General features: G+C 44.3%; 1 protein-coding gene across 2 annotated transcripts in view; it reads left to right on the top strand.

Annotated features, from left to right (window-relative positions):
* The first annotated feature begins 1,288 nt into the window (after window positions 1-1,288).
* Window positions 1,289-22,646, top strand: part of LG10H1orf50 (linkage group 10 C1orf50 homolog) — a 60,425-nt gene continuing 39,067 nt past the window's right edge. The window contains exons 1-5 of one of the 2 annotated variants that reach the window (XM_073603378.1): window positions 1,292-1,481; window positions 7,132-7,247; window positions 10,980-11,066; window positions 15,921-16,052; window positions 19,702-20,086. In XM_073603378.1, the coding sequence (XP_073459479.1) occupies window positions 1,448-1,481; window positions 7,132-7,247; window positions 10,980-11,066; window positions 15,921-16,052; window positions 19,702-19,887 (555 nt within the window). In that variant the 5' untranslated portion in view covers window positions 1,292-1,447 and the 3' untranslated portion in view covers window positions 19,888-20,086. Of the gene's footprint in view, window positions 1,482-7,131; window positions 7,248-10,979; window positions 11,067-15,920; window positions 16,053-19,701; window positions 20,087-22,646 lie in introns of those variants that run through there. The other variant, XM_073603379.1, reaches the window with a different exon arrangement.

The raw sequence follows: 22,646 nt of genomic DNA on the forward strand, positions 1-22,646 counted from the left end.
AGGAGCGACAATTTAAAAAAAAGAAAAAAAACCCATTATTTTTTACTTTTTACTATAATAAATATCCCCAAAAAATATATAAAAAAATATTTTTTTTCCTCAGTTTAGTCCGATATATATTCTTCTACATATTTTTTGGTAAAAAAAAAATATATAGCGTCTACAAAATAGGGAATAGTTTTATGGCATTTATATTAGTAATTATTTTTTATTAGTAACGGCGGCGATCTGCGATTTTTATTGTGACTGCGACATTATGGCGGACACATCAGACACTTTTGACACTATTTTGGGACCATTGTCATTTATACAGCGATCAGTGCTATAAAAATGCACTGATTACTGTGTAAATGACAATGGCAGGGAAGGGGTTAACCACTAGGGGGCGACGAAGGGGTTAAGTGTGTCCTAGGGAGTGATTCTAACTGTGGGGGTGGGGGGGTGAGCTACAACTCACATGACAGCGACCACCGCTCCCGATGACAGGGAGCAGTGATCTCTGTCATGTCACAAGGCATAATGGGGAAATGCCTTGTTTACATAGGCACTTCCCCGTTCTGCGGCTCCGTGACACAATCGAAGGAAGACCGGCGGACATCGAGTCCGCGGGTCCCGCGGGCACGGTCACGCCTGCTAACCCCGCCATTTTAAGGGGACGTACAGGTACGCCCATTTGCCCACCGCTGCCATTGTGCCGACGCATATCGGCGTGCGGCAGTCGGCAAGTGGTTAAATATCACCAAAAGATAATTTTATTTGTGTGTAAAAAAATTATGAAAATGTTGTTTGGGAGTGTTGCATGACCGCGCAATTGTCATTCAAAGTGCAACAGCGCTGAAAGCTGAAAATTGGTCTGGGCAGGATGGGGGTGAAAGTGCCCAGTAGGCAAGTGGTTAAATGGATGAGGCGGCAACTTTAATTATTGAGCCCTATCTCCAAACTTCTATGCAGAAAAAATGTTCACCCATATGAGCCTACAAAAGGTTTCTGCTAGACAAGGTATGCTGTGACTTGTAGTTCCACAGCACCAGACAGTGATAGAAAAGTCACACCTTGAACTCCTCTGTACACTAAGGATCCACACTACAGAACTGGTCATGTGATAACCACGTGACAGACTCCAGCTCTCGCGTCATCTCAGGAGAAGCCATTTTTGATACTGGCGAATTTAATGTTATATCACCAATTAGCTAGTGTCAGGTTAGGAAAACCATAGTCAGAGGAGCCCTGCTGCTCATATTTAGACATTGAACGTTAAACTCAATAGAAAGCATCAAAATAATAACCAGCAGAGGGGACAATGAAACTTTTGCCCTAAACAAAGATGGCTGCCGTTGTGTAAGTGCTGTAGTCATATGCAGTATTACAGCTGTTTTGTAACTTACCCGTATACACGCGTGTTGGAGTACAAGATTTGGAAGGTGCGGGCTGTGTGTCAGAGGGGATCATGGAGAAGAGCCACAAAGGACAGATTACTACAGGTGAAGTATGGAGCCTCCTCTGTTATTGTCCTGAAAGACTGTCTGTCATTATTCATTCCTCTGTAATGATACACAGAGAGTGCAGCTTCACATAACAACCAACCAGAATGTGCTTTATTGACTGGACTGCAGTAAAGTGAGGTCTGGTTGCTAGGGGCAACTGCATGTCAAGCTTTAGAGCCCAGTAACACTAGTGAGGTCTGCTGTGGTGCTTTTAGCACACATGGGCTAACATGCATTGTATAAAGGCAGCGCATCCATGCGAAGCGGCTACCTAACGCACCAAAAATAACGCATGCAATGTTTTTGGCAGCGCAATGCAACATCCAGGAGTATATTACGGTTTGTTGCAGTGTGCTGGGAAAGGGCTTTGGTGTGTCATTCCAAGTCAATGCACCGCAGCACACCATCGTATCTTACAGTACCGTGCTGTGCACAGTGAAGCGTGTGTTAGGCCTTTGGCATTCCGCATTTAAAAAAAGCTAAACGTAGGAATGGCAGTTGGGAAGCATTAACAACTTTTTTTTTCTTCCCAGGTCCCTTTTTCCTGTATTGAGATGTTCCTGTATAAGGTTTGGCTCACACACATGTATATGCACGTTGGGGGTACAGCAGCCTGTTCATTTATATGGGTCACTGTACTCGCAAGAAATGTGGGGAAAGAAGTCCCTACCCCTTATTTAAAAAAACGCAGGAGGTGCCATAAAAGTGATTGTAAAGGATTATTTTTTAAAAACAACATGTTATACTTGTCAGCTCTGTGTAATGGTTTTGCACAGAGCAGCCCCGATTCCTCCTCTTCTCGGGTCCCCTGCCGGCGCTCCAGGCTACAACCCCCCACCGAGGGCTCGGCCCAACTCACGGGCTGTGATTGACAGCAGCCAATCACTCCCACTGCTGCTTCTGAGCTAATGAGTTGGGAGAGAGCCGCTCTCGTGTACAGCGCTGGATTGAGATTAGGCTCAAGTTAGTATAAGGCAGAGGGGGGGGGGGGGGGGGATGGGCGCTACAGACCTTTACACCCACCACTAATTAACCGCTTTCGGCCTGCACTATAGCCAAAAGACGGCTACAGTGTGGGCTTACTTTGCCAGGAGGGCGTACATGGACTTCCTCCTGTGATCGCGCTGCGTGCACGTTCTGTGAGTCCTTTGAATGATTACAGATCGGGGTAGAGGGCCAATCACAGCAGCCCTTTACCGGGTGATCAACTGTGTCCAATGACAGCTGATCACTGATGTAAATACAAGCCGGTTATCAGGTTTACTTTCCTCATGCTGACAGCGTAAGGAGAGGAGAGACGATAACCGGCTTGTGTTAAAGGGATACCGGCACTGATTATCAGTGCAATGCTCACCAGTGTTACCAGTCAGTGCCCATCGGTGCCAGATATCAGTGCCACCTAGCAGTGCAGCCCCATCAGTGCACATCAGTGAGGCTCCATGCACACTAGAGCTCATAAACGGCCGTTTTTTGGAGTTTGGACATTTTTTTTTTTTTTTAAACAGCCCATAAACTCCACTCTGTCATCCTATGTGTCCATGCACACATGGACGTTTTTGAACTTTTATCAGCAGTGGAGTTTATGGGCTGTTTTTGAACGCCAAAAAATCTCGTTCAGGAGTCGTTTTTCTGACCACACAAAACACCAAATGCCCATAAACGTGGCTCACCAGCGTTTAACGTTTTTGATCCATTGAAAAAAAATAAAAACGCTAACGTGGAAAAACGCTATTGCAAAAAACGTTAAACGCTGAAAGACTCACTGCAAAGCTACTGGCATTTTTTTTATAATGTTATTTTAACATCCAGTGTGCAAAAAATTCTGTGTTTTTGTTTGTTTAGCAAAAAATAAAATCCAGTGGTGATTAATTACCACCAAAAAAAGCTCTATTTGTGTTAGAAAAAAAAAAAGATAAAAATGTAATTTGGGTACAATATTGCATGACCACGCAATTGTCATTCAAAGTGTGACAGAGCTGAAAGCTGAAAATTGGCCTGGGCAGGAAGGGGGTAAAAGTGCCCAGTAAGCAAGTGGTTAATGACACCCCTGCTTGTCTGGTAAAGAGCAGTGCGTTTTGCCTGCTGGTCAGAAATGCACACATTCCCGACCCACACAAATGTAAACCTAGGCTTAAGGCAGGTTTAGGCGCAATTAGCTGCTTTTAAACCACTTGTCCCCTGGAACATTTACCCCCTTTCATGACCAGGCCATTTTTTTGCTTTTTGGCACTGCGTTACTTTAACTGACAATTACACGGTCATGCAGCGCTTCCCCACAAGTATAGCTTTCTTTTGGTGGTATTTGATCACCACTGGGTTTTTTATTTTTTATTGTATAAATGAAAAAAGACCCACACTTTTGAAATACAAACAATATTTTTTACTTTCTGCTATAAAACATATCCCCAAAAAAATGTAAACAATCAAAATTCTTCATCAATTTAGGCCAGTATGTATTCTGCTACATATTTTTGGTAAAAAATCCCAATAAGCGTATATTGATTGGTTTGCATGGACGTTATAGCGTCTACAAACTTTGGTATACATACTGGATTTTTTTTTATATACTAGTAATAGCGGCGATCAGCGACTTACAGCAGGACTGCAAAAGCGTGGCGGATAATCTGACACTTTGTGGGAGCCAGTGACACTAATACAGTGATCAGTGCTAAAAATATGCACTGTCACTGTATTCATGACACTGGCTGGGAAGGGGTAAACATCTGGGGTGATCAAAGGGTTAAATGTGTGCCTAACCAGTGTTTTTGTGTGTACTATATGGTGTTTTCATTAAAGGGGTTGTAAACCATTGAGGTGAAAAACCTCCTGTAATGCTGCAGCCCCCCTGAGCCCCCGTTTTACTTACCTGTACCCCCTCTATCTCGTCCCGGGGACAAGCACAACCAGCAAAAGCCGATGTCTTGGGTCCTGATTGGATGTATTGATAGCAGCGCAGCCACTGTCAATCAAATCCAATGACCCGGGAGGCGGAGCCGAGTCGAGTCATACATTTTGGCTTCTATGGACACCGAATGAATGACTCGGGAGCACGCCTGCAAGGTAACCCCCTCCTCCTAGGGGGTTATCCAATGCGGGGAGGAGCTGCGAGAGCCACCGAGGGACCCCAGAAGAGGATGTTCGGGGCCACTCTGCAAAATGAGCTGCATAGCGGAGGCAAGTATGACGTTTGTTATTTAAAAAAAAAAAACAAAGCTTTAGTGTCACTTTAAGGGATGTGCTGGATTTTTTTTCCCCTGCTTTGCAGGGAAACAAAATCCAGCACATCCCCACTGACAGGACAGAGCTCTGCATTGTTTGTATATGCAAGAGATCTGTCCTGCCTGTCTCCTTGCCGATCAATGGATGTCCGCCATCTCCTGCTGATCAGCTTCCGCTGTGGCTGACCACAGCACAAGCTGGCGACGCGCATGCACGCCCCCCACCCAGAGTTGTCAAGATCACGTAGTAGGTACGTGATCCAACACAGGAGAGACACTTTGCTGCCGTATATTGGCATTATGTGGTCAGCAAATGGTTAAAGTATCCTATCTCCCCCTGGATGCACAGAATTCTATTTTCTCTAAATACAGCTAACCTGACTACCTAAATGCAAGTAAATGTACAGTGTGAATGGCACCATTAATAAAATAAAAATAAATCATGACATGCATTTATATTTGTATAGAAATGTCCTCTCCGCCAGTAGTGTACTGGTGTGAATGGGCCCATATAGGTCCTCTGCTTTTAAGGCCTCTTGCACATGGAGGTATCTAGGTGCTGTGCGTGCAACCCGGTGATATAGTGCACCCAGGAGGAGGCACAGGTGCAAAGTCCAGTACCCACTGCTTGCAACCTGACTGTGACAGGATAAAATATGCTGTGGCTGGACAGGGCCAAGCGCTGTACTGAGTGGTACTCCTGTTTAGGGCCCTATGTGTTCAGGGACAAATGTCCACAATGCAGGTTTTCTGCATTTATAGACATTTGTCCCTGAACACATAGGGCCCTAAATGCAAATACCAGACTGTCCAGCTGCAGCAGTCACAGACAAGTTGCAAGCAGGGGGGCGCGACGTTGCATCTGTGTCTCCTGGGTGCACTATAACACAGAGTTGCACGCACAGCACCTTAATACCTCCATGTGCAAGGGGTCTAAAGTGATATTCAACCGTCCCTGGAGAAAATGTCCCCTTTTTGTGTTCAGCCTCTGCTTGCAACATAATTAGCTTTTTGAGTGGTGTGCAGCCTATATTCACCTATAAGGGTGGCTCTGTTATATTGTAGGCCTCCCTGGAGACACCTTAACATGCGTGCTACTGACTGGGTCTTTCTCACGCAGGGCATGCTCAGGCACCATGCAAAGGGCACACATGCGCATTGTGGTAGGGGTCCTTTTCGTTGTGTATTTTTGAGCTCTGTTTTTAAGCGGAGTTCCACACAAAAATGGAACTTCCGCTTTCCAGAACCCTCCCCCCCTCCGGTGTCACATTTGGCACCTTTCAGGGGGGAGGGGGGTGCAGATACCTGTCTAAGACAGGTATTTGCACCCACTTCCTGGCACAGACTCCCACGGGAGTCTACGCCTCCTCCCGTCCCTCCGCGCTGTCTCCTGGAAAACACACAGGTCCCAGAAGATAGCGGGGACCAGTTACGACGCGCAGCGCGACTCGTGCATGCGCAGTAGGGAACCGGGAAGTGAAGCCGCAACGATTCCCTCACCTAGGATGGCGGCGGCAGCTGCCGAGAGTCGAGCGAGTGATCGGTGTCGGCTGCCGACATCGCTGGACCCTGGGACAGGTAAGTGTCCATTTATTAAAAGTCAGCAGCTGCAGTATTTGTAGCTGCTGGCTTTTAATATTTTTTTTTAGGTGGACTCCTGCTTTAGGCTGAATTCACACTGACTTGCACTAACATGTAGGGAAAATGGATGTACATTTCCATCCATTTTATGCGTAATTTAACACACGTTGACTTGTGTTGATCTGCGTTGTAGCGCACTTGTAAAATGCAAGTCAATGCATAGACTCATAAACAATTATTTTTATGTGTCCTGTTCACACTACAACGCTGTATTGACCTGCATTGTGTTGCATTAAAATGCATACATGTTGCATCTTAACGCGACGCAGGTCAACGCAGCATTGTAGTGTGAACAGGACACATAAAAACCAATTATTTTTGTGTCTATGCATTGACTTGCATTTTACAAGTACGCTACAATGCAGGTCAGAGCGCTAAAACGTGCATAAAATGGGTGGAAATGTACATCCATTTTCCCTACATTTTAGTGCAAGTCGAGTAAATTCAGCCTAAAGGATACGTTCACCTTTAGTAACATGTTACACCCAGGGTGTAACATGTTACTAAAGCACCTCTGCCAGCACCCCAACCTGATCCCCCAATGTGACAACAGGCTGGGGATCTTATTCCTGCACCCACTGTCACAATTTAAATACAGTGCGGCCATGCAGGTCTCCGCCCACACAGCCACATCATTCAGTCAGAGTTCTCTGAATGAATGAACTACAAGTACCGTCAACCATTGTGGCAGATGTCTTGTAGTTCTTGGTTCCCTTTAAACTTGCACTTTTTTTTTTTTTTATGCTGTCACTTATTACTGTAAACTTATATGATCTTTTATGTTTCAGTGACCTTGGTGGAAAGCAGATCGAACCCTTCGGGGCTCCAGCTGGTCAGTACCTATCAAACCAATCGCATAGGAGATCCTTCCAACCTCGTGGAATTGGCCCAGCAGGTGCAAAAGGTCAGAATGTTTTTTTGAGTGATAGTGTCAGAATAGATTCCAGTATATCGATGTGTAAATGGGTGTCATCAACTCCTAATCAGCGATTGTAGATGGTAGTACAACCACTAAAGGATGAAGTCTGTCCAAGTCATGAACAAAGAGTTGACCTCTGCTAAGAACCTGGGGGGCTATTTATAAAGTTAAAGTGATATTAAAGTGGTTGTTGAGCCTAAACATTTTTTTACCTTAATGCATTCCTTGCATTAAGGTAGAAAATGTTTAGGTAACAGCACCCACCCCCCCTAACCTCCCTTTTCCTTACCTGAGCCTTTATTCAATCCAGCTCCTCTCTCCCCTCACTTCCGGGTCTCGCTGGCATTGCTTGGGCACCGGGAGTCATTGGGACGAGACTGTCTGTGTCAATGGACGCAGCAGCGGGGCTCGGGAGCGAGCATGCAAAAGTGCCCCCATTGAAAGCCTCTGGAGAGAGAAGGTGCCAGGAACACTGGCAGGGGACCCGAAAAGAAGTTTGTGGCCACTCTGTGCAATTCCATAGAACGGAGCAGGTAAGTATAAACATGTTTGTTATTTTAAAAAATTACCTTTACAAACATTTTAAAGGCAGGTGTAAAAAAAGCAAAAAAAACCCAAACATTTTATACTTGCCTGCTTTGTGCACAGAGCAGCCCCGATCCTCCTCTTCTTGGGTCCCCCGCCAGTGCTCCTGGCCCCTCCCTCCTGCTGATTGCCCCCATAGTAAGCAGCTTGCTATGGGGGCACCCAACCAGACTTGCTCTGGAGCTGCTGCTCTGTGTCCATTCGTACATGGAGTTGACTCACTGGCTGTGAATAACAGTAGTGGGTGCCAATGAAAAGGAAGATCTCTAAGCTGAGGTTTTTGTACAATACAACCTGTCCTGTACATATTATATTGTAAAACCTATGGGAATGTGTGTGGCTGAAATAAAGCCCAACAAAATTATCATTTTAAAAAAGACAAATACTTTTCTAGGTGCACCAAAACCATGTGCAAATTCTTAGTTTTTTTTAAAGAAAGCAGTCATATCCTGAGTAAAAAAGCCTGTCCCCTGCCAGCATGTTGTTTGAAAGCAAAGTTCTCTCTGCAGAGGTCTTACATGCCCCTAGCTGAGTCAGAGCTCTCCAATCAGTGGGGGACAGGAGCTTTGCTGATTGCAGAGCTGTAGGTGTGGCAGGCCTTTGTGATCAGGCTGTAGCAGTCTTGTAGGGGATACAAACATTAAGTTCTGGTTCACGCTATGCAGAGCAGGAACCGCATGCGGTAATTGAACAGGAATTGCACCGCATTCCTGCTCAAATCACATGCGATTCTTTAGCAGTGCGATTTGAGGCATTATTCTCTATGGCTTAAATCGCACTGAATCCGCACCAAAAATGTGCAGGGCCCTTTTTTTGTTCACGCCCATGCGATCTGATTCTGCAAATTAACTGTGTTTTGTGAACTGATTTTGGGGTGTCATTGACATACTCACCCGCAGTGGTTCACATGAACGGGGTGTGATTTGGATGCAGTGCGGAATCTGTAGCACACAAGTGTGAACCGGCACAAAGACTTTACACACCTTTTTGTTTCGATGTATATATTTAGCTGATTTCAACTGAAAATTGCACACTTGTGAGTAAAATGCCTATTCACATACTTCTTCATATTTTAAGCCTCTGCCACTTTCATACACACCAAGGCCAATATTTGGGAGTAAGCCTATTGACATGCCTGTATAACTTTAGATTGTAATAGGAAACCAGATCTCCTAGAAAAAATCAATGCAAACACAGGGACAATATAAAAACTCATTTGGGTATAGATGGAGGTTAGATGCCTCATATACATGAGCAGCTGGATAGAAGATGGAACCGTCTATTAGTTGTTAGAGTGACAGGAGTATAATTATGTTTTGCTATTATCAGCTGTACATGCATGTTTATAATATAGGCTGGTACTCCTAATCTTAGGGTAAGAGTTTAGATTACATGCAAATAAGCTTCTAATACAGTGCTTGGTACGGAAATTGTTCCACCCGTGGTTGAGCCTTTCTGGAGAGGCCATAGCAACAGTAGGCAGCTGTCACCCAAAGACCGGGTCCTTCATCCCCAACGGTGAAATGTGCATTGAATCACACACACTTTTAAGCCTCGTACACACAGGCAGAATGTTGGGAGACATTTGCCGGTTAAAATAAAAAACGGCCGACATTTTGCCCGTGTGTATATCAGCCTGTTTGACTGACTTCTGTTGGACGTGCATGCTGGAAAACCAGCAGCCGATCGACTCCCAATCTGTGCTCTTAGCCAGTGGCAGAAAAAAATTATTTAAAAAATTGGGCAAATATGTGTATGTTGTACGTGTTTGTAAGCATGTCGGGACCCCATGGGGTAAAAGGACCGCGCTATACCGCAGATGGACACCGGCGGCAAAAAAGTGCGCTGAGGCGATTTGGTTCGCATAGGTAGCGCTATACAAGTCACTCATTCATTCATTCAGAGAGCGCTGATGAGAGTGTTCTGGTGGGGGTCCCCTGTCAGAATACAACAGCTCAGTGAGGGGGGGAAGATCGCTGAACTATGGTTAATACAGCGGCTCCAACCAGACCTGCGGGGTTGAATGGAAAAAAAACTAATGGTGTGATTACTTGGCAGGAATAAGAACTGCCGGTGTTTCGTCACATATGGCGACCCATCACATTTGGCTGCCCGCTGGACTGCGCATGCGCATTGCCCCCATATGCGTTCCAACACCGTGACGATCTGTGCTTGCGCAGAATTTTGTGGCCACACCCCTGAGTCCAGGTTCAAGCCCCACCATCCAAGTGGACATAGAGTTAGATTATAATTATGCAGAGCGAAGCGAGCCCATGAGGGGCCCTGTGGCAAAGTGGTATCTTACAACGGTGTTGGAATGCATATGGCGGCGTCGCGCATGCGCACTCCAGCAAAATGTAATGGGTAGCCGAATGTGAGGAAACACCTGCAGATGATCATGATCTAATGAGAGAAAAGTACAAACCATCGGACATTTTCTACAAGGTCCATCAGCAGCTACAGATATCATCACTGCACATGATATATTGTGATGGAAGTTTATTAATAATATTAATTACTGTATTTATTGGCGTATAACATGCACTTTTTCACCCTGAAAATCAGGTGCAAATAGTGTGTGCGTGTTATACGCCAATACTGCAATTTGGGCTGCCTAGGAGGGAACGGGGAGGGGGTTGGGACGAGCGCCGTCAGATTACATACAGCGAGAATCTTCTGTTTACTCAGCGGCCTCTTTAATAGGAAGTCCCGTCTCCTGGGCCGCCATTGGACCAGGGTTCTGTCTGTCAAAGAAGCCAGCCCAGGAGGCGGGACTTTGTATTAAAGAGGAAGCAGAGTAAACAGGAGATTCTCGCTGTATGTAATCTGATGGTGCTTCTCCCGCCCCCCTCCCTGTCCCCTCCGAGGCAGCAGTAATCTAAGGTGAGGCTGCAGATGGGCATTGATCAGGCTGCATTCATGGCAATAGTAAGGCTGCATATGGGCATTGATCAGGCTGCAGATGGGCAATTGTTTTATTCTTTTTCAAAGTTCTTTATTTAAAATTTGATTTTTTTTTTCTTCCCTGAAACTTCCCTTTTCCCTAAAATGAAGGTGTGTGTTATATGCCGATAAATACAGTAATAATAATATAATAATGATAATAACTAAGTCATTATTTGTCACCTCTAGGCTGATGAATTCATAAGAGCAAACGCCTGCAACAAGCTGATGGTGATAGCGGAGCAGATCCGGGTGTTACAGGAACAAGCGAGGAGGGTAAGTACCGGACGTGTACTGTAGACAGTTTGTGTTTAACCTGAATTTAAAGGGTAACTTAAAGTTAGACTGCTACAAATAGTCAACAGCCATGGTGGGGGGATGTAAGTGATGCAGCTCTGCTACAAATGCTAATGCCTCCTGTATGCAATGTATTCTGATGTGGCTGTTAACACAGGGATGTGAGTAACCTCCAGAGGTTTGTAAAGTGTATATATAAACCCAATCACTAAAATCACTTTAAAGTAATTTTAGAAGTCTTTGTAAACCATTTTATTTCCACAGTTTTCATTAACCACTTAAGGACCGGAAGGATTTGCCCCCTTAATGATCAGGCCATTTTTTGCAATACGGCACTGCGTCGCTTTAACTGACAATTGCGCGGTCGTGCGACGCTGTACCCAAATAAAATGTATGTCCTTTTTTTCCCACAAATAGAGCTTTCTTTTGGTGGTATTCGATCACCTCTGTGGTTTTTATTTTTTGTGTGATAAACAAAGAGCGACAATTTTGAAAATAAAAACAAAACATTTTTTTTTTACCTTTTGCTATAATAAATATAAAAAGAACACACATTTATTCATCAGTTTAGGCCAATATATAGTCTTCTACATATTTTCGGTATAAACAAAAAAATACGCGGTAGGTGTATATTGATTGGTTTGCACCAAAGTTTTTGTGTCTACAAACTATGGGATAGATTTAGAAACTTCTATTTTTTTAAATTGTTTTTACTAGTAATGGCGGCGATCTGCGATTTTTAGCTGGACTGCGACATTGCGGCGGACAAATCTGACCCCAAATGACACTTTTTTTGGGGACCAGTGATATTATTACATGGATCAGTGCATTTTTATAGTAAAAATGACACTGGCAGGGAAGGGTGGGGGCGATCAAGGGGTCAAGTTTGTTCTAACTGTAGGGGGGATGGGCTTACTGGGACATGACAGAGATCACTGTTCCCGATCACTGGGAACAGAAGATCTCTGACATGTCCCCTTGTCAGAACGGGGATCTGCTTGTTTACACTGGCAGATTCCTGTTCTGCCTCTACTAGGTGATCGCGGGTCACCGGCGGACATCGAGTCCGCCTGACCCCATGGGCACGCTCCCGCAGCATGCAGCGAGAGCGTGCTGTCCGCAACTGCGCTTGCGTAAGCCGCCTTACAGGTACAATATCTCGCACAGCCCTACCAACCTGCAGCAGTAAATGTACATGAGCTGGTCAGCAAGTGGTTAAAGTGGAATTCCGACCTAACCATTACTATTCTTAAAGTGACTGTAAACTTTTTTTTTTTTTTTCAAATGATAAATATGTTATACTTACCTGCTCTGTGCAATGGTTTTGCACAGAGCAGCCCCGATCCTCCTCTTTTGAGGTACCCCATCAGCACTCCTGGCTTCTCTCCTTCATCGAATGCCCCCATAGGAAGCCTGCATCTATAGACACAGACAGACAGTGCGGCTGAGCCCTGCCCCACTCCCTTGTCACAGAATTTGAGTGACCGCAGCAGGAGCCAAGGACAGGAGCCTGCTGCTATCAAGGTGCCCTGTGAGGAGGGGGAGAGTGGAGAGAGCTGCTGCTCTTGTGCTGGATTGAGATTGGGCTCAGGTAAGTAAAAGAGGGGGCTGAGAGAGATCCTGCAGCGAAGAAGAGTTTTTACCTTAATGCAGAAAATGCATTAGAGGAGGTCCAGCCCCCTCACAGAAAATTAAAAGTCAGCAGCTACAAATACTGCAGTATATGGACACTTGCCTGTACAGGGAGCCTGCGATGTCGGTACCCCAGCCGATCTTTGGATCGGCTGTCAGGTGCAGCCGCCACCATTCCTGGTAAAGGAACCCGGCAGTGAAGCCCTACAGCTTCACAGCTTGTTCCCTACTGCGCATGTGGGAAGTGCTGTGCACTTTCTAATTGGTCTGGCAGTGGAGGGAGGAGGAGAGGGCCAAACTTCTGAGAGACCGGGCAGCGGCCCAGTCTCCCAGAAGTGGGAAACGATACCTGTCAAAAACGGGTACCCGTCCCCCCCCCGAAAGGTGCTAAATGTTGCACCGGAGGAGCGGAAGTTCTACTTTTGAGTGGAACATCGCTTAAAGGTAAAAATCTTTCAATCTATTAAATGGAAAAAACTGATCCATGTATGGCCAGCTCGACTCGCCATATTGTATCAGAACAACAGAAAAAGGACGGAACTACTGAGAACTGCCCTCGTTTCCATACCCGAAGATGGCCCTGTCGTGTAGTCCTCAGAAAAATATAGATTGATAAGACTAGAACTTTTAAGGGTGCAGCTCACAATATTTCTGTCAGGATCAGCAGGTATTTTTCTACATTTATTGAACAGATATAACAAAACTCTTTCAGCGGAACCGAAAAAGGAGTGAATAAGAGGTTCATTGTTAGGGTTCATATACACTTGAAAGCAGAACTAAAGGCAAAATGTTTTATTTCATTTAGGGAGGATTCTAACCCGTCAGTTTTCTTTTTTCCTGCCATCAGTGTGATATGAATTCTACCCTTGCCCCTATGTGACAGCTTTGGTGCTTGGCAGTTGTCCAGTACATTGTGAGAGTTAGTGTAGAGTAGCCTTTCTCTGCTTTTTACCCCAGAGGAACCCTTTAAAAAAAAAAAAAAAATCAGGTCTTGGGGAAGAAGCAATAAGTACATTTACATCACTGTGTGGGTACAAAGGAAAAGTGGGTCTGTGCAGTGAAAGGGGGTAAACCTGTTTCGATGCCCTGCAAGGCCAGGTTTATTTTAAGGTAGTCTTTACAAGGCTGTGTAAACACACAATGGCTAGGACCCACAAATGGTCATTGTAAACTTAGTTTTCAGGCATTTGGATAGTTCATGACATTTGTTACCTACTGTTGAAAGGGAAATCCAGTGACATCATAACTGCCAACAGAAAATTAACTCCTGCTAGATCACTTCAGGCTGGCCCCTTTTGCCAGGTATAGTTATGTAAAACATAAAAGCCCCTATACTGTTTAAAATCCAGTAATACACTGCATCACCCTTCTCTGCACATGCTCAGTTGCTCTCTAGTTTTATGCACTTCTGAGTTTGGAGAGGCCGATCTGCTGACCGCCTTAAAGCATAAATAAACCCTCCTATCCTTTACAGCCAAGGAAGCTGCTTCTGAAACTGCAACTGCCATGGTGCTGCACATGTGATCAGATAGGACCCCAGCCATTTCATGGTTTGACAGTTTGGTTGAGGATACAATCAAATTGGTTTTTGCAACCAAGAAATCTGTGGGTTTAGTTTCGCTTTATGATTTGTCAGTGTTTTTTTTTATTTTATTTGTTATTATTTTTACAATATAACCTTTTATTATTTTCTCTTTTGTTATTTATTCATTTGTTTATTTTTGTTTATCAGCCCTGTTGGGGGGGGGGGGGGGGTTGGTGTGAGACCTAAACAGACCCCTGACATCTCCCCTTTGAGACAGGGAAAGGAACTGAGGATAGAGATTCCCCAGTCATTTTCTTTGCAGCCTCAGCTGCACTGGAGATCAATGGACAGGAGACAGAGGCTCCTCTCCATTCATAAACTGATACACCGCAAACACAGTTTACGATGCTCAGTTATGAATGGACAGAGTCAGTGATCACCGACTCTGTTCATTCAGAAAAGGAAGGAGACGGTAAATTATAGATTTACCGACTCCTTCCTCCGCTCTCCATCCTGATAGATCTGGAAAGGGGGGGGGACCAGTGGAGGAGCCAGGGAGCACAGAGGGGGACCCAGAGGAGGAGATGGAGAGAGGGAGGAAGACACCGGAGAGAGGGAGGACCCGGGGAGCCAGAGGAACACACGGGATAGTCAGGGGTGATCGGTGTGTGGTGGCGGGGGCAGTTACAAGCACCAATCCCCCTGTATAGCCTTTCAATAAAGCAGCTGACAGCCGCTGGAGGCAGGAGGGGGAGAAGTGGCTGTCAGAAAAGCTATACAGGGGGATTGGTGCTTGTAACTGCCCCCGCCGCCGCACTGATGACCTGTGAGTCTGCACGGCCCCCCTGCTACACTGAGGATGCCTGGCCCGATACAACAGGTATCAGATTAAGCATCGGAGCATTTGCACGAGTACCGATACTCGTGCAAATGCTTGGTATCGGCACCGATACTAGTAGAGGTATTGGTGCAACACTACTTATTTTACTCACTGAACTGCAACTCAATTTCTAAAATTTGTATCGTGTTTTTTTTCTGGATTTTTGGTTGATATTCTGTCTCTAGCATTTAATATACACCTATGATAAAAATTACAGACCCTTCATTTCTGTGTATGTGGGCAAACTTACAGAATTTGCAGGGGATCAAATCATTAATTTTCCCTACTGTAACTCCTGCCTTTTTTATTTTTTTTTTTTTTTTTGCCATCTGTGTTCCATTGGGAAGGTTTCCCTTCACTTCCTTTCCCTTAGCCACAAAAGGAAGTTCTCTCCAAAGTGAGGAAAATCCCCTTTAGATCATTGTCACCAGAATTAGCGTCCTAATGGGAATATCTCCCCTCTGTTCCTGTTCTGTTATCAACTGAAAATTTGTGATTTTCTTTTACTTTTACTCTCAGTGATAAGGGCCACCGGGGTGAATCTTTCTAGCATGGATACAGACAACAAAAAAACTTGACAGCTGTTCTAATTCCTCCCCACTCTATCTAAAAAAAAAAATATTTTTATATTGGGAAGGACATTTATATGTAGAGTGTTCACATGTGCATCACAACTTGGTTTCACTGCTTCATATTTATAGATTCCAGAAGATTTTGCCTTGTATATTCTATGAACTGAGCACAGAAAGTATATCAGAGTCCATCTTACCCAATTAATTGTCTTCATTGTACGCAGGCATTGGAAGACGCCAAGAGAGATGCAGATTTACACCACGCAGCGTGCAATGTGGTGAAGAAACCTGGGAATATCTATTACTTGTATGAACGAGAAAGTGGGCAGAGGTACTTTTCCATTCTCTCTCCAAAGGTAAGATCAAGGGGCTTTCACCTTTTTAATCATTCAAAATCCACTCCTAGAATGGTCAGATCATGCTTTGGCATTGGGTTCACAAACACTGGGCTTGGCTGAGTGTCATGTTTACTTCTATTTGGGAAGAATTAGGCTGACAGGTGTTGTCATGATGCTTCTCCGCTTCCCAGTGGGATTAGGGCTTCCTTAAAAGAGGAGATTGTGGGCTAATTTGTCCAGATCGGGAGATTGTCATCTCATGATTAAGGGTGCCCGAAAACTACGTTCACATAGCCATCATCTACTCCAATCCATGCTGGTTTCCTGACATCACATTTTTTTATTCTTTTCTTTAAGAAACAAAGGAAAGAGGGAAGAATCCATAGCCAGTCACTTACCTGAAAGTGGTTGTAAAGTCTTTGTTATTTAAAAAAAACAAACAAAAAAAAAAAAAAACGTTTTACTTACCTGCTCTGTGCAGAGGATCCTCCTCTTCTCGGGTCCCTCTTTGCTGCTCCTGGCCCCTCCCTCCTGTCGAGTGCCCCCCAACAGCAAGCGGCTCCATTCAGACGCAGCGCTACGTTCAGCCCCGCCCCCTCTATCTCCTGATTGGCTAATTGACTTTTATTGACAGCAGCGGGGGCCAATAGCGCCGCTGCTGTGTCTCAGCCAAAAGTAGGAGGGAGAATCCCAGACGGCCGAGGGACTCATGGACAGTACTGGATAGAGACGGGGCTCAGGTAAGTATTAGGGGGACTGGTGCACACAGAAGGATTTTTATCTTAATGCATAGAATGTATTAGGACAAAAACCCTTCTGCCTTTACAGCCCCTTGAAGCAAGCATAGATGGAAGTTTAGACTTGACCTGCTGAATTGCTTGTCCAAGTCATTTACTCTCTCTAGGTAGTGAAGCCAACATCAGAATGACAGCCTCATACTGTACCTGTACCTTTTTAAAACAATTTATCCAAGGCACCGCCTATATTTCTACCCTCACATATTCCCCTTTAGTCTGATATTCAACCAAACTATACCATTCCTTTTGCTATCCCTTTTAGTAGCACCGGTTATTAGAAGCTGTTGTAATCTCCTGTATTGCTTCCCCTCTTTGTCACAGCTCTCTAGCAGTCTCTAGATAGCAGCTGTGAAAACTTAGACTGGAGGGGTGAACTCAGACTTCTAAAGGTTAAGAACCAGTTCACACTTGTCTGACATGTGCTCCGACTACCAGAGCACAAGTCACATGACATGTCACATGTCAGTGGTTCCCTAGGAGAGCCGTCTTAACTGGTCGGACTTTCAAAACCTCCTGCACTATTTTGATTTGACTTGGGCACTATTTCAGCTCATTGATTTGAATGGAAGTCGGGTTCAACTAATTAACTAATCCGACTTGTGCTCTGAGGATCTTGAGGAGGAAAATTGAAAAAAAAAAAAAAAAACTGGCGTGGGGTCCCCCCTAAGACCATACCAGACCCTTCGGTCTGGTAGAGATTATGAGGGGAACCCCGTGGCAAAAAAAACGGCATGGGGTCCCCCCCAAATCAATACCAGAACTTTAGCTGAGCATGCAGACAGACAGCATCTCAGGAAAGGGGGGAGGGGGGGCAAGCGAGCGCCCCCTATGGACCATACCAGGCTACATGCCCTCATCATAGGGCGGGAGGTGCTTTGGGACAGGGGGGGGGCCAAGTCCTTTTGTTAAAAATGGAGGATGTCCCCCAATGTAGTTCAAACGTGTCTTCTTTTTCCGGTCTTCTCCCTCCGGTGATGTGTTCTTCCTCCGGTCTTTTCTTCCGCCGACCTGGTCCTCCTCCAACGCTGGCTTCCGCCTTTGTATCATCTGCGATGTCTGCCGGTTCTTGTATAGCCATAGGGCGTGGCCATCCCGTGACGTCATCTGGAGACGTCACGTCAAAGTTGGATTTTACACAGTCTGCCTTGATACAATAATATTATCCCACCTTTCTCGGTTGACTGGAACAATACATTTCTTTTTATTGGCCATTTTTTGTAAATATTTTCTTCTATCTTTTCATGTGACAACACTGAAGAAATGACACTTTGCTACAATGTAAAGTAGTGAGTGTACAGCTTGTATAACAGTGTAAATTTGCTGTCCCCTCAAAATAACTCAACACACAGCCATTAATGTCTAAACCGCTGGCAACAAAAGTGAGTACACCCCTAAGGGGAAATGTCCAAATTGGGCCCAATTAGTCATTTTCCCTCCCCGCTGTCATGTGACTCGTTAGTGTTACAAGGTCTCAGGTGTGAATGGGGATCAGGTGTGTTTAATTTGGTGTTATCGCTTTCACTCTCTCATACTGGTCACTGAAAGTTCAACATGGCACCTCATGGCAAAGAACTCTCTGAGGATCTGAAAAAAAGAATTGTTGCTCTACGTAAAGATGGCCTAGGCTATAAGAAGATTGCCAAGACCAAAAAAGTTGATTGCACGTGCTCAGCTTCATATCCAGAGGTTGTCTTTGGGAAATAGACGTATGAGTGCTACCAGCGTTGCTGCAGAGGTTGAAGGGGTGGGGGGGTCAGCCTGTCAGTGCTCAGACCATACGCCTCACACTGCATCAAATTGGTCTCCATGGCTGCCGTCCCAGAAGGAAGCTTCTTCTAAAGATGATGCGCAAGAAGGCCCACAAACAGTTTGCTGAAGACAAGCAGACTAAGGACATGGATTATTGAACCATGTCCTGTGGTCTGATGAGACCAAGATGAACTTATTTGGTTCAGATGGTGTCAAGCATGTGTGACGGCAACCAGGTGAGGAGTACAAAGACAAGTGTGTCTTGCCTACAGTCAAGCATGGTGGTGGGAATGTCATGGCCTAGGGCTGCATGAGTGCTGCCGGCACTGGGGAGCTACAATACATTGAGGGAACCATGAATGCCAACATGTACTGTGACATACTGAAGCAGAGCATGATCCCCTCCCTTCAGAGACTGGGCTGCAAAGCAGTATTCCAACATAACTACCCCAAACACACCTCCAAGACGACCACTACCTCCTTGCTTAAGAAGCTGAGGGTAAAGGTGATGGACTGGCCAAGCATGTCTCCAGACCTAAACCCTTTTGAGTATCTGTGGGGCCTCCTCAAATGGAAGGTGAAGGAGCGCAAATTCTCTAACATCCACCAGCTCCGTGATGTCGTCATGGAGGAGTGGAAGAGGACTCCAGTGGCAACCTGTGAAGCTCTGGTGAACTCCATGCCCAAGAGGGTTAAGGCAGTGCTGGAAAATAATGGTGGCCACACAAAATATCAGATCCCCCCCCCCCCCCCCCATCATCTTTGGCCCATTGCGTAGATTTCCCTTCACTTCCTGTCCCAAAGCTAAACAGGAAATAAGAGGAAATCCCTGCAAATTGGGTAATTCCCTGGGGACCCCCTGGGTCACCATAAATAGTGTCCCCATTCGAAGATTTCCCTGCTATTAGTTTTCTGGGGACAAGTTTTCTGGGGACAACCCAAAATGTGGGATTTTTAAAAACAGGACAAATAGAGAGGGTGATTCTCCCTAACTGGGGCTCAGACAGCAATAAAAACCTGACAGGGGTTCTAATTCCACTCTGTCCAAAACTAAAAAAATATATATATATTGCCTTTCGTTTTACAATAAACGCAATAAAATTTTTCCTTCTTCCACACAGGATTGGGGAAAGAGCTGTCCACATGAATTCATTGCTGCATACAAACTTCAGCACGACATGTCCTGGACGCCCTTTGGGGAAATTGAAAAACGGGATGCAGAAATTAATATCATTGATAAACTGTTAAATGATCAGATTGCCCTTCCATCATCAGATGAACCCAACTTCAGAGGACTCACTTATTAATCTCTTGCAAATTGTGTCCTAGTGCGCTCAGTGGACAGTCTCTGCCATACGAACAATTATAATGAACATGGAAATTGCATTCTGTTAATTACAGTAATTGGCTGTATGCGATTTATATTTGGTATCGGTTGTTTACGGACTTGTATCTTTTAAGCAGTTGTGACTTTTATTCTTCCAATTATAAATAATATTCTGTGAATTTTTTTAATGCTTCATATACACTGCTGCTGGTAAACGGACGTTTAGGAGCATTTTTTTTTTCAGCTGCCCCTGAACTCTCCTCTACATTATCTTATCAGTACATGTACACAGGGCCGTTTATAGTCATTTCTAGGCAGTTGAATTTAGAAGCATTTTTTTGGAAAGCAAAAAAATGCGTTCAGGGCGGATGTTCAGAGACATTTGAAACGTCAAAAGCCTGTAACAGCTTGTAAACGTGGTAACTTGCGTTTAGCCGCGTTTTTAATTTTTGACTATTTGAAAAAAAAAAAGCTTCTAAATGCAAACGTGGCATAACGGACGTTTAAACGCTGGTTACTATCTGTCCTGTTAAATCATTCAGGAGAGGTTGTAAAACGTCCCGTGTACATTGACCCTTACTCTCCATAAACTAGCCTGACTGTTTTAATTTTTTGTATAATATTATTCAAGAGAAAATATAGGGTGGCGTAGGGTTTACTAAAACCCTGGAACAGACAGAATATGGAGCAGCTGTGGAAACCAATCAGCTTCTGTCTTCAGCTTGTTCAGTTAAAGCAGAATTATACCCATAACAACCTGACAAATAATAATGTGGAACATACATTCCACATTAATAAATATGCTACCAAAATTAGTGTGTGCTATAAATTGCCTCCAGCATTGTTCCTGTTTCTTCTTGCTGGAGTCTGCCACTTTGCTCAAGCCCAGAGCCCCTGAGCAGCAGTAAATCAAAGGCTGGCAGCAGATCGGCCTCTAGAAGTTCTGATATTCAGCACAGTGCCAAAAAAAATAGAAAACAACTGAGCATATGCAGAGCAGGGCGAGACAGCGTATTCCTGGATTTTAAACAGTATAGACATTTATTTTTAATGTTTTACATTACCTGCAAAAGGGGGCCAGCCTGATGTGATCTAGAAGGACTTAATTTTCTGACTAAAGTATCACTTTAACCACTTGGCCCCAGGAAGGTTTTGCACCCTTCATGACCAGAGCTTTTTTTTTTTTTTTTTTGCTATTTAGCACTGTGCTACTTTAGCCACTTAAGCCCCGGAAGGATTTACCCTCTTCCTGACCAAGCCCTTTTTTGCGAATTTTGCGGCACTGTGTCGTGTTACTTGACAATTGTGCGGTCGTGCGACGTTGTACCCAAACAAAATTGACGTCTTTTTTTCCCCACAAATAGAGCTTTCTTTTGGTGGTATTTGATCACTGCTGCAGTTTTTATTTTTTGCGCTATAAACAAAAAAAAAAAGCAACAGTTTTGAAAAAAAAGCAATATTTTTTACATTTTGCTATAATAAATAGCACATTTTTTTTTATAATTACTGTGCTGTTCAAAGAAGAAAAGGAGGGGGGGAGCTGCCAGCACAGCAAATGACAATTGCAAAAAGTAAAATGGGAAAGTGATGGTGCAGCGCTAGTGGCAAATTCAAATTTAAATAGGTAGTCTAAAGTGCATAGATGACCTAATACACATCTAAAATATATCAAAATTAGAATAATTGTGGCGATATCAAACAGTATATATGTGCAATATTGAAATAATGATATCAGGTGATTAAACCGATGTATAACATGCATATAAAATGCAGTGATATGAGGTGATTAAACCAATGTATACCATACATATAAATGCAGTGATGTCAGATGGTTAAACCAATATATACCATACACATAAAATACAGTGAACAACTTATTATAAACTCAAAGGCAATAATAGAAAAAATGAATGAACAAAGAAAAAGTCTGAGTGAGAAAAAAGCACTTGATGAAAATGGAAATGTCCAAAACATATGTATCTTTAACGCCCCAAATAATAATTATCAAGCCACCGCTAAACATGCATGAAAGGGGGGGGATGGAGCACCGCCACCAATAACACTGAGGCTTACTGGAAAAAGTGGATTCGGTAGGACATACGCCCTATGAATCAAACAGACTTGTCGGTAATTCTTCACCAAAGATAATAAGGCCCAGATGGATATAGGCGTTGGTAGAATTGGGTAAAAAAATCTTCTCACAAGGACCACCAGTCGATAAGAAAGGAGGCTCCAAGATATATAAAACGTCTCATGGATTCAAACATATAAGGCCAAAAAGGGATAAAAAACGCACATAGCGTGAATCCGCATAACACAAAATTTATTAAAAATTAAAAGATTTACACTCGCATTTAAAGTGGTTGTATAGTCTTTTTTTTCACTTTTACCTACAGGTAAGCCTATAATAAGGCTTACCTGTAGGTAAAAAAAATATCTCCTAAACCTGTACGGTTTAGGAGATATTCCCCTTGCTATGAGCCGCTGACTGCAGCGGCGCATGCGCACAGGGGATTCTCGGCTGAAGGCCCGGCAACTGCAGGACCTTGCCGGGTAAGAAATCTCCCGCGCACATGAGTGATGACATCGCAGCTCCAGCCACTCAGCGCTGGAACCGCGATACCCGGAAGACACGCCGAGGCAACATGACAGCTCCCTCGGCGTGGACCAGGTAAGATACCGACGCCTCGTTCTAAGGTAAGTATTTCATAATGAGCTAGTATGCAGTGCATACTAGCT

This window comes from Aquarana catesbeiana, linkage group LG10 (assembly GCF_042186555.1).
Source record: "Aquarana catesbeiana isolate 2022-GZ linkage group LG10, ASM4218655v1, whole genome shotgun sequence".
Classification (NCBI taxonomy): domain Eukaryota; kingdom Metazoa; phylum Chordata; class Amphibia; order Anura; family Ranidae; genus Aquarana; species Aquarana catesbeiana.